The sequence below is a fragment of the Lagopus leucura genome, unplaced genomic scaffold (assembly GCF_019238085.1).
Source record: "Lagopus leucura isolate 7727_CA_CO unplaced genomic scaffold, USGS_WTPT01 Super-Scaffold_100157, whole genome shotgun sequence".
In the NCBI taxonomy this organism is placed as follows: Eukaryota; Metazoa; Chordata; class Aves; order Galliformes; family Phasianidae; genus Lagopus; species Lagopus leucura.
Window position 1 is genome coordinate 7288209 of NW_024962334.1, and position 12450 is coordinate 7300658.

The window sequence follows — 12450 nt, forward strand, 5'->3', positions numbered from 1 at the left end:
TTCAACTTAATTTGATCTTATAAAAGCAGCTTTTAAGGGATTTTTTCAAAAAACTCTTTTAAAAAAAAAAAAAAAAAAAGTTCCTGGTTAAAATATTTAGTCCTATGGAGTAATTGAATGTATTTATTCACAATAGTTGGCACTATTACGTTATTTTATTTGGGAGATCCTGAATGAAGTTTTGAGATCAGATATTCAAACTTGTTTCATATATCAGTTGTCTTGTCTGTAGCAGGATTTCTATTATTTATTTTTTCTTATTTGATATTTAAGCCAATTGAACATGCTATCTTTGCACATTATTTAGATAGAATGTTCAGTTTTGCATTACAATTTCTAGCTTGCTTTTGTCTCAGTCCTGTTTTTACTATGGAAAAAAGCATGAAGTTTGAGGTAGCTTTGTTCCTTACTGAGACTGCCACAGGTTAACTTCAGCACTGTCAGTAAATTAACTTTGATCTGGTGCAAAGGCATTTTGTTCTAGTAAGAATTACCCCATTATGTGATGTAGCCATTCTTGAAAAAGTGTAAAGCAAACCATGTAAGATTTTTGTTCATGCACTCCTTAGAAGAACTGATGGCTGACTGAAAAGTGAACTGATTCTTACTATCCAGGTATAACTCACTCGCTCTAAAGGCTGGTGATCATAGCTGCACTGGCTGCACTTCTGTGCACAGTCTGTGGCTCTCTGTTGTTGATGGTTGAAGGAAATAGATGGTTTTGCACCTAACGGTTGGCAGTGCAAGGGATGCGATTGTCCCTGGTGCTGCATTTGCTTTGTTTTTCAGAGGCAAGCAGAAAAACTGAGCGTGTTGCCCAGTAACATTCATTATAACTCACAGTTTCAACTTATTTTTCCATTAGATACCTTTGGAGGATATTTCTAGCTAATAAAGTTGTACTTTCCAAGAAAGTCTGTTGCCTTTTGTGGGAAGCTGGGCATATTTGAAAAGACCCTGTTTTCACATGAGATTATAAAGCTCTTCTAAACCAGTCTTTCTATAGCTTTGATGATATTCAGGACAAGTAACTCTCAAGTTTATTTGAGCTACACTACATTGAACAATAGTATCTTGAAAAAGTTTGTGCTGTATTCATGATAAAGGTGCCATGCTCAGACATTTTTCTTAAAATATGATGGTTTACAGCAAACTCTCAGTTAATTAGAATCTGTAATGAATTGTGGGTTTCAGGGAGACTTTGGTCTCACGTGTGCTTGTTTCCTTTTCTCCCTGTCAGCTCAGGTATAACATCTTTGGCTTCATTTGCATGTGAGCAGGAAAATTTTAGTTGTACAGCTCGATCCTCACATATGCTGAGTCGTTTGTTGCTTGCCCTTAAAAATATACCTGTGTGGGCAACACCTAGTGGAATTCATGTGTACAGTGCTTCAGAGTTTGTTATTTGTTCCATTTGTTTTTTAGGTCCATTGTATCAGCACTGAATTTACCCCTCGTAAGCATGGAGGAGAAAAAGGCGTTCCTTTCAGGATTCAGGTTGACACTTTCAAGCAGACTGAAAATGGAGAGTATACAGATCATCTGCATTCAGCCAGCTGTCAAATTAAAGTTTTTAAGGTAAGGGTGGAAAGCAGATATTTAATGAGTCAATCAAAACTCTTATAAAGATGGGGGGCATCTTTGTATTACCGCTTGACCTCTGAAATGAGATTTCAGTTATAAAGCTGTTTGCTTTCTGCTTTATTTTCATGTAACTGTTCATTTTTAGCCAAAAGGAGCAGACAGGAAACAGAAAACAGACAGAGAAAAGATGGAAAAGCGAACTGCACATGAGAAGGAAAAGTATCAGCCTTCCTATGACACCACCATTCTCACAGAGGTAACAAAGCAGATTTACTTCTGTTTGCTGAGGAAGAAATACATAGGTATAGTCTTGGAAGGGTTAGGGAAGAACTAGTTCCACGCAGAGGTAGGCTTTTATTTGGCAAACTTGTCCAGTGGACAGCAACATTAAACTTAAAGATTCTGTTTAATAAGCTTCATTTAGATGATGGATGCTTCTATTAATGCACACTGAGGCAGAACGCCGTTTAGCTGACTGTACTGAACTCAAGAGCAAGCCTTTTGGTACAGATCTAAAAGCCTTGCAGCTGAGAAGGCTGAAAAAACCTCACCAACTATTAAAACAGAGGGGGGAACCTAGAATTTAATTATCTACTAAGATTTCACTTCAGACTGTAGGGTTGGTTTGGTTGGTTTTTTGTTTTTTTGGACGTTATTGAATTTAAGGCCAGAGCCTCAGTAGGTTTTTGCATTTTCTTTTATTTAAGCAGTCAGTGAGTTCTGTACAGTTTTCTAAAGAATTTCAGAAGTTTTACAAGGCTTTTAGATCTTTCCTCACTGTATAATGAAAAGACATTGATCCGAATCTTTGGTGTTTGTCCAGATGAGGCTTGAGCCTATAATTGAAGATGCAGTTGAACATGAGCAGAAAAAGTCCAGCAAGCGGACTTTGCCAGCAGACTACGGTGATTCTCTGGCAAAGCGAGGCAGTGTAAGGGACTTCTGCTTACTTTTCATTGTGCAAGATACCTTGTGCAGTGTTAGATATAGGAGAAACTTCCGTAACATAAAGCAAAACCATTTTGATTGCTGTGTCTTAACTTGATCCGCTCTCACGTATATCAATTGCTCCATCTTTGTTCTTAGCAAAGGAATACTTCCTAAATCTAACACTTAAGATAAACTGTTGCAAAGGGACTGTATGACTTTCACAAGTAAAGAGCTTTAAGTTTGTCCGACTTGAAATGAAATAGCATTTTGCTTTTCTGTATGTATGTGCTTAGTGGAAATAAGAACAGTGAAACGTAGCGAAAATGTTCTGTCCTGTATTTTTATTTCCATTCAATATGAATTTCCAGTACATCAGTATTTTCAAGTGGCATGTAGTGTTGCACATGGTTGATCGTTATTTACTGATTTTTCCTTTAGCCATCTACATCCATGCTCCAAGCAGGCTTAATGTAGTTCAGCACAGCTTTACGCTGTATGTGTGCCCTTCAGACTGAATTAAAAATCTTCCTTGTTCTTCCTGTCAGGGGTTAGCATTAGATTTCCTGAAGGCAAATAGCAGTGAGACTTTAGTAATGGTTAAGATAAGAAACCATCCTGCATCTTCCATTTGGCCAAGTTGAAATGTCTGCTTATTGTCTAGCTGTGGAATACAGTGATTGAACAGAAATATTGCCATCACCTTTCCAGCAGCACTGAGGCAGTGGCTGCCTGACTGTTATCTCTCAGACATCATTTAGTTTTGCATTTATGATCTATTAAAATGATGCATAGGGTTCACTACAGTGTGTGCCTCTTGTTTGTAACCAGGGAGGGATCAGGCATTATTTAGATGGGTTCTTCAGATACTTCCTCCCTCCCTATCCAACAGCTGTAAGCACTGAGCTGTCTGAATTTACTTACTACTGTTTGTGGGTGCAGGGCTTTAAGGTCCACCTTTAGGATTCTGCTCTGCTCTTCTTTCCTAAGAACCTGGGTTATTTTCAACTCACTTTCCTTTCTCCCTCATTTTCCCTAGAATGCCATGTAAGTGACTTTCCATCAGTGCCTTTTTTTTCCTGACCCCGTGTTTCAGAATGCAGTGTACTCACCACAGTTTCTGCAGTATTTCTCACAGTACTGTAAGAGGCTGCAGACATAACACTGCCTCCTGGGCTTCAGAGCAGGTGTTTATGGGCAGGTGACTTTCATCCAGGGGCCGTCAAATGAAAGATGCACACTATTTGTCTTTCAAATACACAGAAGCTAGGTCTTGTCTAGGAGGAAAGGAAAAAACAACCAATGCTTCTTCCCTGCAAAGCGAAAAGTGCCTTGGCTGACTGTTATAGTTGGATATAGTGCTTTGTGTGTCACAGCCCTGAAACTACCACTTGCTTAAGCTTAGTCCAGTTGTGGGTTTTTTTGTTGTTTTGTTTTCCTTTTTTTTTTTTTTTTTTTTTTTTTAAATGGATGGAGTTGACCATAAGGCACAGATGGAAGTTAGAAAACTTCCTGGTATCGACCTTAAAATAAATTGGAGCATTGTGTTCTGGTTATGAAAGATTGCTGCAGAAGTTACGTATATTCTGTAAGTGATTTAAATTTAGAATATGAAGCTTAGAGGCTAGAAGGGCCAGAAAGTGGAGCTGGAGCAAAGCAGTGTAGCAACATAAGCATGCAGTATTGCTTACATCTGTTTCTCCTTACATCTGTATAGCAGTAGCAGTGTGTGTAGGATGTATAATCATGCCTATGTAATGTTTGGGGAGTAACTTCTGCCACATTCAGAATAATCAGCTCCGTGTGAGTAGAAGTTTTCCACTTCAGACAAGAAAGGGTCTGCAGCTGCATGGGGCACGAATCCTTCGTAGGTTCTCGGAAGAAGCTCTGCATAATGAAATAGCTGCCCTGTTGTCTAAAGGAGATACTGTGTGTGAGACTGTTTTGGAGCATGCTCTTGTTTTGTGTTATTATTTGAATACAGTATGGAATTCTATGCCAAAGTTTTATTTTGTTTTTTACACCCTTGCAAAGCATGAATTTGGGCATACTTGAGTAGGTGGGAAGTAGGAGAGGAAAGGACACTCAACAGCAACTTGAAATAGCTTCAGTCATTTCAATTCTTCCAAAGTTAAGAACGTTCTGAATTTGAATGCTGCATATCCTATGTCAGAAAAGTCGTACATTCTGGTGGTTGGCAACCTTTCCCATGGCAGGGGGGTTGAAACTAGATGATCTTTGAGGTCCTTTTCAATCCAGGCCATTCTGTGATTCGTTCTTTGACACGTGCAAAGATCTTCCTATCTTCCATTTCAGCTCAGTGAAACTGCTCATCAAAAGTTTACAACTTCATTCCTACCCCGTACAGAAGGACGTTAAAGATAGGAAGGCAGAATAATTTTCTATTTATCAAGAATTAGTGTTCAGAAATAAAGGTATAATTTGTGGAGTACAGTTTTGTCAAAAGTATTGAATCGGTGTGCTGGTACTGGAGCGCAGTTAGTGCTGAGAGCTAAAAAATTAACCAGTGTATATTTTTGCTGGTCACTGCATAGGAAGATAGAACACCAGTGTTTCTTCTGTTCTCTGGTGGCCCTTGACACACTTGGATCCGTCCTTGAGATGGAGCAACATCTTTCATTTTTCAAAGTTTATGTGCAGTGTGCAGGAATTTCTGTGTTAACATCCGCTGCTGGTTGGATGGCCTTTGGTTGGATGGCCTTTGGTTGGATGGCCTTTGGTTGGATGGCCTTTGGTTGGATGGGATGTTAGAAAGGCTCCAGCCTGCTGAGTCTTTGTGGACTTGATGCCCAGGATTTTGTCTAAGCCTTTTTTTCTGCAGTGTGGGACAGTCGTGTGATTTTGAAAGCGTAAGCAGATTGGATTAATTGCTAGAAGACACTGGAAATGTGTGCCCAAGCCATTTTTTAGTTTTCATGCTAGGCTTTTTTTCTACCTTGGACCATTCAGAGTTAGGTATTGCAGTGCTCAAATGCGCATCCCTTCCCTGCACGGCCTACATGACAGAAGGGAGTAGAACTGAGCCGTTGGCCACTTTGCAGGATCAATATTGTGTAGCGCCGCTACTGCTGTCGCTTGTTGGCTCTCAATAGGACTGAAGTATGTTTTCATGAGAAGAAAGGCTGCTTGCTGTTGGTTGGGCTTTTCTTTTCCTGAAATATCTCAAATCTGCTTCTTTCTTTAAACTCAGAGCTTTGTTGTGAAAACTTCAGCTGAGTGGACTGAAAGAAAGACGAGCGGCATTGGTTCAAAGCCTGTTCTCTGATACCAGTGCATTCTTCTGACCATGAATGGAAATGCTTGCAGAGCTGATTCTTAAGTGGAGTAGTGGCTGAGGATGTACTGGTTGCAACTGTGTGTTCAGATTGAAAAAAATTTGCATTAAACTTTAGTTAGAGAATCTCGGGGAATTAAGGAAAATATATTTGGCTTCAGCAATGTTTTAGCAAAACAGCTCATGTTCCTGTGTTGAGCTTTTGGTTAAAATTATGCCTTCGGGGCACGTCATTCTTCGAGGTGAACTTGAAACTTGGCTTGAGTAGGAACAACAGCAGGCTATATACAGCATGGGAGGAAAAGTGGCTGATGCCTGAGGGTCTTTGTGTGGCTGGCACAGGTCAGAGGTTGGCTTTGACTGCGTGATCAGTGACAGCGTGTACGCAGTGCTAGTAAAAATACTGATCTGAAGGAATTCTCAAACAAAGATTTGCTGATTTTTCAGGCTGTTGGCATGCAACTGTTTGAGGCTGTATGCTCCATGCCATAGAGCTTGTTGTCTTTCTGTGACAAGTGAAGAGTCCAGCACAGAAGTGCTGTTAACAGTTTTACAGAAGGTTACAGCCACTATTGCACCTATTTATGGTTTCTCCCCAGCTTGTGGAAGGGAGCTTCCACAAATCTTTAAGGGAAAGTCATTGAAACAAGTTTCCATTAAGTCATACTTGTTTCTGGCTCCCCTCCCCGTGCAAAGCTCTGATAAACTGTGGAATTTCTTTACTGGTGCACAATGTGTGTACCAGAAACCTGGGTTATTCTAACAGGTACGATCTGAAATCACTTTATCTCGGGCTGCATGGTTGGTCTAATGCTGTCTCATAACATACCAAGTCTGGTTATCATTTTAATTTAAATGATGAATTTGCAGTGGTGCTGGGAGCACTACAAGCTAGTATAATTTTGAAAGGCCTTCATCATGATAGTTTACAAAATAAGCCAGAAAAGACTTCAGCTGAGCTGGTTAGCTGGCTCATCATACACGTGTGATGGCATAAATTTCTGCATAACAATTGCAGCTTACTGAGCAACTTAGGAAAGGCAGTACATGCAGCACAATTTTTAGTCCTACAATCAGTTAATAACAGTTTTCATTTAACAGGACTCAGGTTGTATTTAATTGCTGCCAGGATGGCTAGATTAGATTGACCAGCAATGTGAAATCTAGCCTCACATTTTTCCTTACTGCTGCTGAACACCTGTTTTGTACCTGCTGTTAAGCAGCCCCTTCATGCAAGGATGAAGGAAGTTCTCTGAGCAGATGGCTTGGGGTTGGTTGGTTTTAATCAGAGTATTCTATACAGGTTCTCTGTCAGTTCCACCACTGCTACCTTTGTTGTGTTAACTGTGAGGGTGTAAGTAGGAGTCTTCCAGAGAACAGGGAAACGCTGGCTTTGGCTGGGAGTATCTGCATGTCATGTGTGGGATGGAGGGAATGGGTAAAAAAAGAAAAGAAAAGTAAAAAGCCCCACCTTGGATCTAAATAAAAGAATTATGCATGAAAGTAAAAAATGTATTGTTAAGAGAAACTGAGTTTGAATTCTTCACCTTCAGTGCTCACCGTGGCCTGATACTCCTACGACATTTGTAAACAATAGTCCTACTCCTGCTCCAACTTTTACCTCTGCTCAACACAATACCTACAGTGTCCCAGACAGGTAACTTCCTTTTCTGTTGCCTCACTAAAGGTTGCATGTGTAACTCAGGTATATTCAGAAGTGCCTTCTGAGTTAATCTAGAAGCTTGCTACTGCTTTCTGATTTCACTGGGAAATGAGAGAGTTTTGTTTCGACCTGTGTATTTATTTGACTTATGCTTGCATTGCACGTTTCTAATGTAATTTCTTTTTGCTTCAAAAATTCTCTTCCTTGCTAAAGAATGTGGAAATTTTTCTTCTTTGGCATATAGCAAATACTTAACCTTGTAATGGTTTGCATTCAGTCCCTATCAGTGTTCACAAACTGTTAGCTTCCTTTTTCAGTAAGAACTCTCTGCCTTCCCCTCACACAGTTCATGTAATTCGTGAGACACAAAAGATCTTCACGAGCTTTTTAACAGAAATTGTCTTAGTAAAAACATGTCCCACTGAGACACTAATTAGGCTATTGCAATTAATCTTGGGTGATCAAGGTATAATTCACAGTGGTATTGTCTGTATAGGTTTGTAAGCCTCGTATTTTACTGCCTCTTCTGCAGTCACCCTTTAAGACAGACAAGCATCCATGTATCCTCCCATGACTGCTGGCAAAGCTGCGCCTCCAGTTGACAAGGAATATGGAGGTTAGGAACTGGATGGTGGTGTATCAGGCTGTGATGATCTTTCTCTTAGATATAAGTTTGAGTCTCAGCCTATGCATTTTTTAATTTGTCTTAATGCTTTTTTGTTCTCCCCTGTAGCAATTCTTCCTCCCCAAATCATCAAGGAGATGGAACCTCTCAAGGGTCTGGAGACGTGAGTGTTTGCTTCCTGGTACTGATTGTGGCTGCATTTGCACCAAGACATGCCTTTGATTTATTTATGCCTTGACATTAACACCAGTTGAGGGAAAGCATTTAACTGAGGGAGGCTTCAATATTTTGGGGTGTATCTTTTTTTTTTCTTGCTGTTTTGTTGTTTTGTTCTGTTTTTTACATACAAATGTTCATGTCCAGCCTTGTTTCTTATAGCAGCTTCATCCTTCAGCCACAATCCAGGAAACACAGCAGTGGTTGCTCAAGCATCGGTTCTCTACCTATACAAGACTTTTTTCAAATTTCTCAGGTATTGCTAACTTTTATTGCATTAATGAGCAAGTTTTGTGTGGAAAATTACTCTGTAAAAATAATGTGGCACCAATATTTATCGTATTTTACTTATTATGTGTAATTTGCTTATTAAATGCTGAGTTTATTTAGACAAAGATCCTTGGAAAGCTTTTAAATCAGTTCTTTTTCCTGGTAGTCTTCATATGTTCACAGCAGCCTAATACTGTCTAACAGATTTCCTTTGAAGCCAAAGATGTAGTGTAGCTTTTATTGTACTACTTCAGTTGTTTTTTATGGCAGTATTTATGGGCAGTGATGGCAAATCATTCTTGCTGGCTTTTATCTGTGCATTCCTAGATCATCTGTGGATTGTTTCCATAAATAAAGGCCAACTTTTTCTGTCCTCCCACTCATCGATTACAGCCACTGATTTTACAGACTTCTGTTTTCATCGTTGACACCTGTGCCATTTCTAAGAAATATCCTTCCATTTTGTGTCTAGAACTGATCAGTATCCTTCACTGAAGCTTCCTTTTCTAAAGTAAATGCTCTGGAAGCAGTTGGTTTCACAGCTCACTCCCAGGATCACTTTAAGAAAGAAAAGACCTGCTCTTGTATGGAACTCTCCCACCGACCTGGATTCGCTCTGCAGGCTGCCACCTTACAGACTGGACTTGGCTGTTTTAGTTACAGCAGCCTTTAGCAGCATCTGGTGTATCTGGGTGCAGTGTAGTAACTTGAGAACGTAGAGGGTGTGATGTGCTAGTGGGGGTGATTCCATGAGGGATGGTTTGGTGAGGATTACTGCACATGAGAAACTATCACATCCCATTGCTCTCTGTGTTTGTATGTGTCTAAAGTAGGCTCACATGTGTGTATCTTAGTCACTGTCTGGGTATAAAACAGTCATCTGTCTCAATTGTGTCTTGCAGAGTTTGTAGTTGTTAGAAGATGTGGAAAGCTGCTCATTGCTTTGCAGTGCTGGCTAGTGCCTAGGAGCAAGTGGGCTTTGTTATTCTTGGTTTAAATGGACGTACAGATTCTTCTAGAAAAAATCATAAATATGCAAGAATAAACTTAGTAAAATCCTCATGTGTTTCTCCAGGTGCTGATTTATTAAAGCTGACAAGAGAAGATCTGGTACAAATCTGTGGTCCAGCCGATGGAATTCGGCTCTATAATGCACTGAAATCCAGGTAAAACACGGAGCACATGGCTGAGCAGACTTTGTTCTATTGCTCCCTAGAACATGGAGATGCAGGAATTGAGAATTCAGCAGCTGATGGGCCCTGAGCACTGCCCTGGAGCTGGCAGCAGTCAGATGGAGGTTCCTGTAGTCCTCAGAGCAGCCCTGCTGAGCTGTGGGCAGCAGTGGGCTCAGGTGACCTGTAGGGCTGGTAGCGGTGGGGCTGCGCACTGCTGGCTTCCTGTACGTGTGAATTTGTTGCCACAGCACAGCGTGGCACATGTAGGTGAGCTAAGAACAGCCTGAGCCTTTGGGATGTTACACGTGTTGGCTGCCAGCACAGAAAGGGTCTTAGTTGTGACTGAAATGGGCACTCACTGCTGGGAGCCTTTATAGGAGCATTTCAGGTGTACTGTTGACGTAACAAATTCACACTTGTGGCAGATGACTTCTCATCCTTCCAGGGCAGGGAGGCGTTTCTGTAAACGTGGGCTGTTTGCCTTGCAGGTCTGTGAGGCCCCGTCTAACCATCTACGTCTGTCAGGAGCCAGTAAGGAGCATACAACTGGAAAGACAAGATGCAGGCAACGGTGATAGCAGCAATGGTGCAATATATGGTACGGAGCAGGGGTCCCTTAACGTGCTGTCGTTGTGTCTGAGAAATGTAAAACAAGATGGGTGTGGGGGGGAAAGGATGGTGAAAAGATGAAATTCTGCTCCTGAAACATAGCAAGCGAAACCACAGGAAGGTGTGTTGAAAAGCACACGGCTTGTTTGTTAACAGTGCATGACCTTAAAACCTCTCAAAGTTGACTCCTCGATTTTTCAGTTCACTGATAAAACTAACTGTAGTTAAACTGATAATTAATTAAAGGACTTTCAAATTAGCCGTGCTGTGTTGCACAGCCAAGATACACTAACTAGATGCATGTGGAAAGCTAGCTGCAAATTAAAGGCTTAAATTCACAGCTATCCTTTAGTTATGTTTTGCTGTCATTTTCTGTGCAGCTGAACTAAAACTGGTGCAGCCTGGACAAGGAGAGGCAGCCACTGTGTTACTCTCCTGTGGCTTTAATGTAGTTTTCCTAGGACATAGCTCAGATGGGAACCTAATGTTTAATTGTAAATTCACATCAATCTTAAGAGAGTGGAGCTTCTTGAAATCGCCTTTTTCTTACTGAAGAGACATCCCTGCCCTCAACCAGCCATCTGGAATCCCTTACATCTGTCTGGGCTGCTGCTGTATTGGTAGCTGTGTTTGTTCCATGGGAGAACTGAGGTAGAGGAGGATCTGTTCATAGAGCCCTGCCTGTCAGATATGTGCTTTGTTCTGGGTATCTGTGGTTTGGGAAAGAAGCAAGTCCAAGCATAGAGCTGCTATGGGCGTCTGGCACTATTAAGTAAAGAGAGAAGACTCTGAATACAGCATTAAACCAATGAGCAGCTACTTTGTCTTACTGTTTGCCATGTTGTATTTCTGCCCCGTTTCTCAGTTCTGAAGTGTTGATAAGAAAACTTGTTCAGAAAGGTGAAAAAGGTTTTTCTTTACCAAAAAGATGACAGCCCACTGTTTCAAGCAGCAGTGTCACAGTACGTCAGAAGCATTATTGTCTTTTGAGGCACTCCAGAACTACTTCCAAAGTCATCTTCAAGTGACTCCAAAGAGCCGTTGAAGCCCATGCTGATTGTGTTTTGTGCAGGACACAGGAAAAATGTGGGAGTTTCCTTCAGTGTCAGCAAGCAGAGCTCCCCCCCCCCCCCCAGGCAGAGAGCTGTGCTCCTGCCTTACCTTGAAAGAAAAGGCACGGCAGCTTGTGCTGGGTAGAGAGTCCAGGGAGAGCAGAGGAAAGGTGTCTTCAGCTTCTAGCTCTCTAGGAGCCGGGAATATGAACTAAGTCAGGTTTTTTTCATCCAGTTTCCCTTTTCCAGTCAGCCTGGTGCTTATTTATGTTCTTATTTATGTTTTTTCCTGGCAGTTTATCATGCAATCTACTTAGAAGAAATGGCAGCCTCAGAAGTCACACGCAAGCTTGCTTTGGCATTTAATATTCCTTTGCATCAGATCAACCAGGTTTACAGACAGGGTCCCACTGGCATCCACATTCTTGTTAGTGATCAGGTAATGGAAATGTTTTTATTAAAAAATAGAATTTTTGCAAAATTGAAGTTTTTTATAATACGTTGTTGCTGTTTTGTGGGTTTGGTAAAGCAGCCTAGCATTTTCAATCCAGATAATCGCAGACTAAGGAGAGAAAGAGCACTGCTCTGTGCAGTTGTGAGGTGCTGCGTTCATTACTTGCTTTGTATCTGTTTTGAACACGGCCGAAGGCAGGGGCTGGCTGAGTACTGCTGAACACAGCTTACCCAGGTGCTCTGCACAGCCACCACTAAGAGGCTCCTGCCTGGCTCTCAGCTGGTTGACAAGTGGTATTGAGACGTAATTGGGTATATGCTTGTCACATCTGGACACTGGCTGAGCACGTGCAGTTGCTCGTAAAGAAAAGGCTGTTTTTAGTATCTGATGCAATTAATTATCTGCGCTGGGCATACGCAGGAAGGTTTCAAAAATGTTTTTTTGTTGTTTTTTAGATGGTTCAAAACTTTCAGGATGAAAGTTGTTTCTTATTCACCACGATAAAAGGTACAGTATCTTGTAATGATAGTTAGGAGCATGGATGTTTGTTGCACCACCCAATCTTGCTTAAGGCAGTTTC

At 41.1% G+C, this 12450-nt stretch overlaps 1 protein-coding gene across 3 annotated transcripts in view; it reads left to right on the top strand.

Moving 5' to 3' along the window:
* UBP1 (upstream binding protein 1) overlaps positions 1–12450 on the top strand; it is a 30117-nt gene that overhangs the window by 15712 nt on the left and 1955 nt on the right. The window contains exons 6-15 of one of the 3 annotated variants that reach the window (XM_042888955.1): positions 1426–1578; positions 1730–1840; positions 2408–2515; positions 7360–7463; positions 8203–8257; positions 8476–8566; positions 9656–9746; positions 10244–10353; positions 11713–11855; positions 12326–12377. In XM_042888955.1, the coding sequence (XP_042744889.1) occupies positions 1426–1578; positions 1730–1840; positions 2408–2515; positions 7360–7463; positions 8203–8257; positions 8476–8566; positions 9656–9746; positions 10244–10353; positions 11713–11855; positions 12326–12377 (1018 nt within the window). Of the gene's footprint in view, positions 1–1425; positions 1579–1729; positions 1841–2407; positions 2516–7359; positions 7464–8202; positions 8258–8472; positions 8567–9655; positions 9747–10243; positions 10354–11712; positions 11856–12325; positions 12378–12450 lie in introns of all 3 variants that reach the window. The other 2 variants (XM_042888954.1, XM_042888956.1) reach the window with 2 other exon arrangements.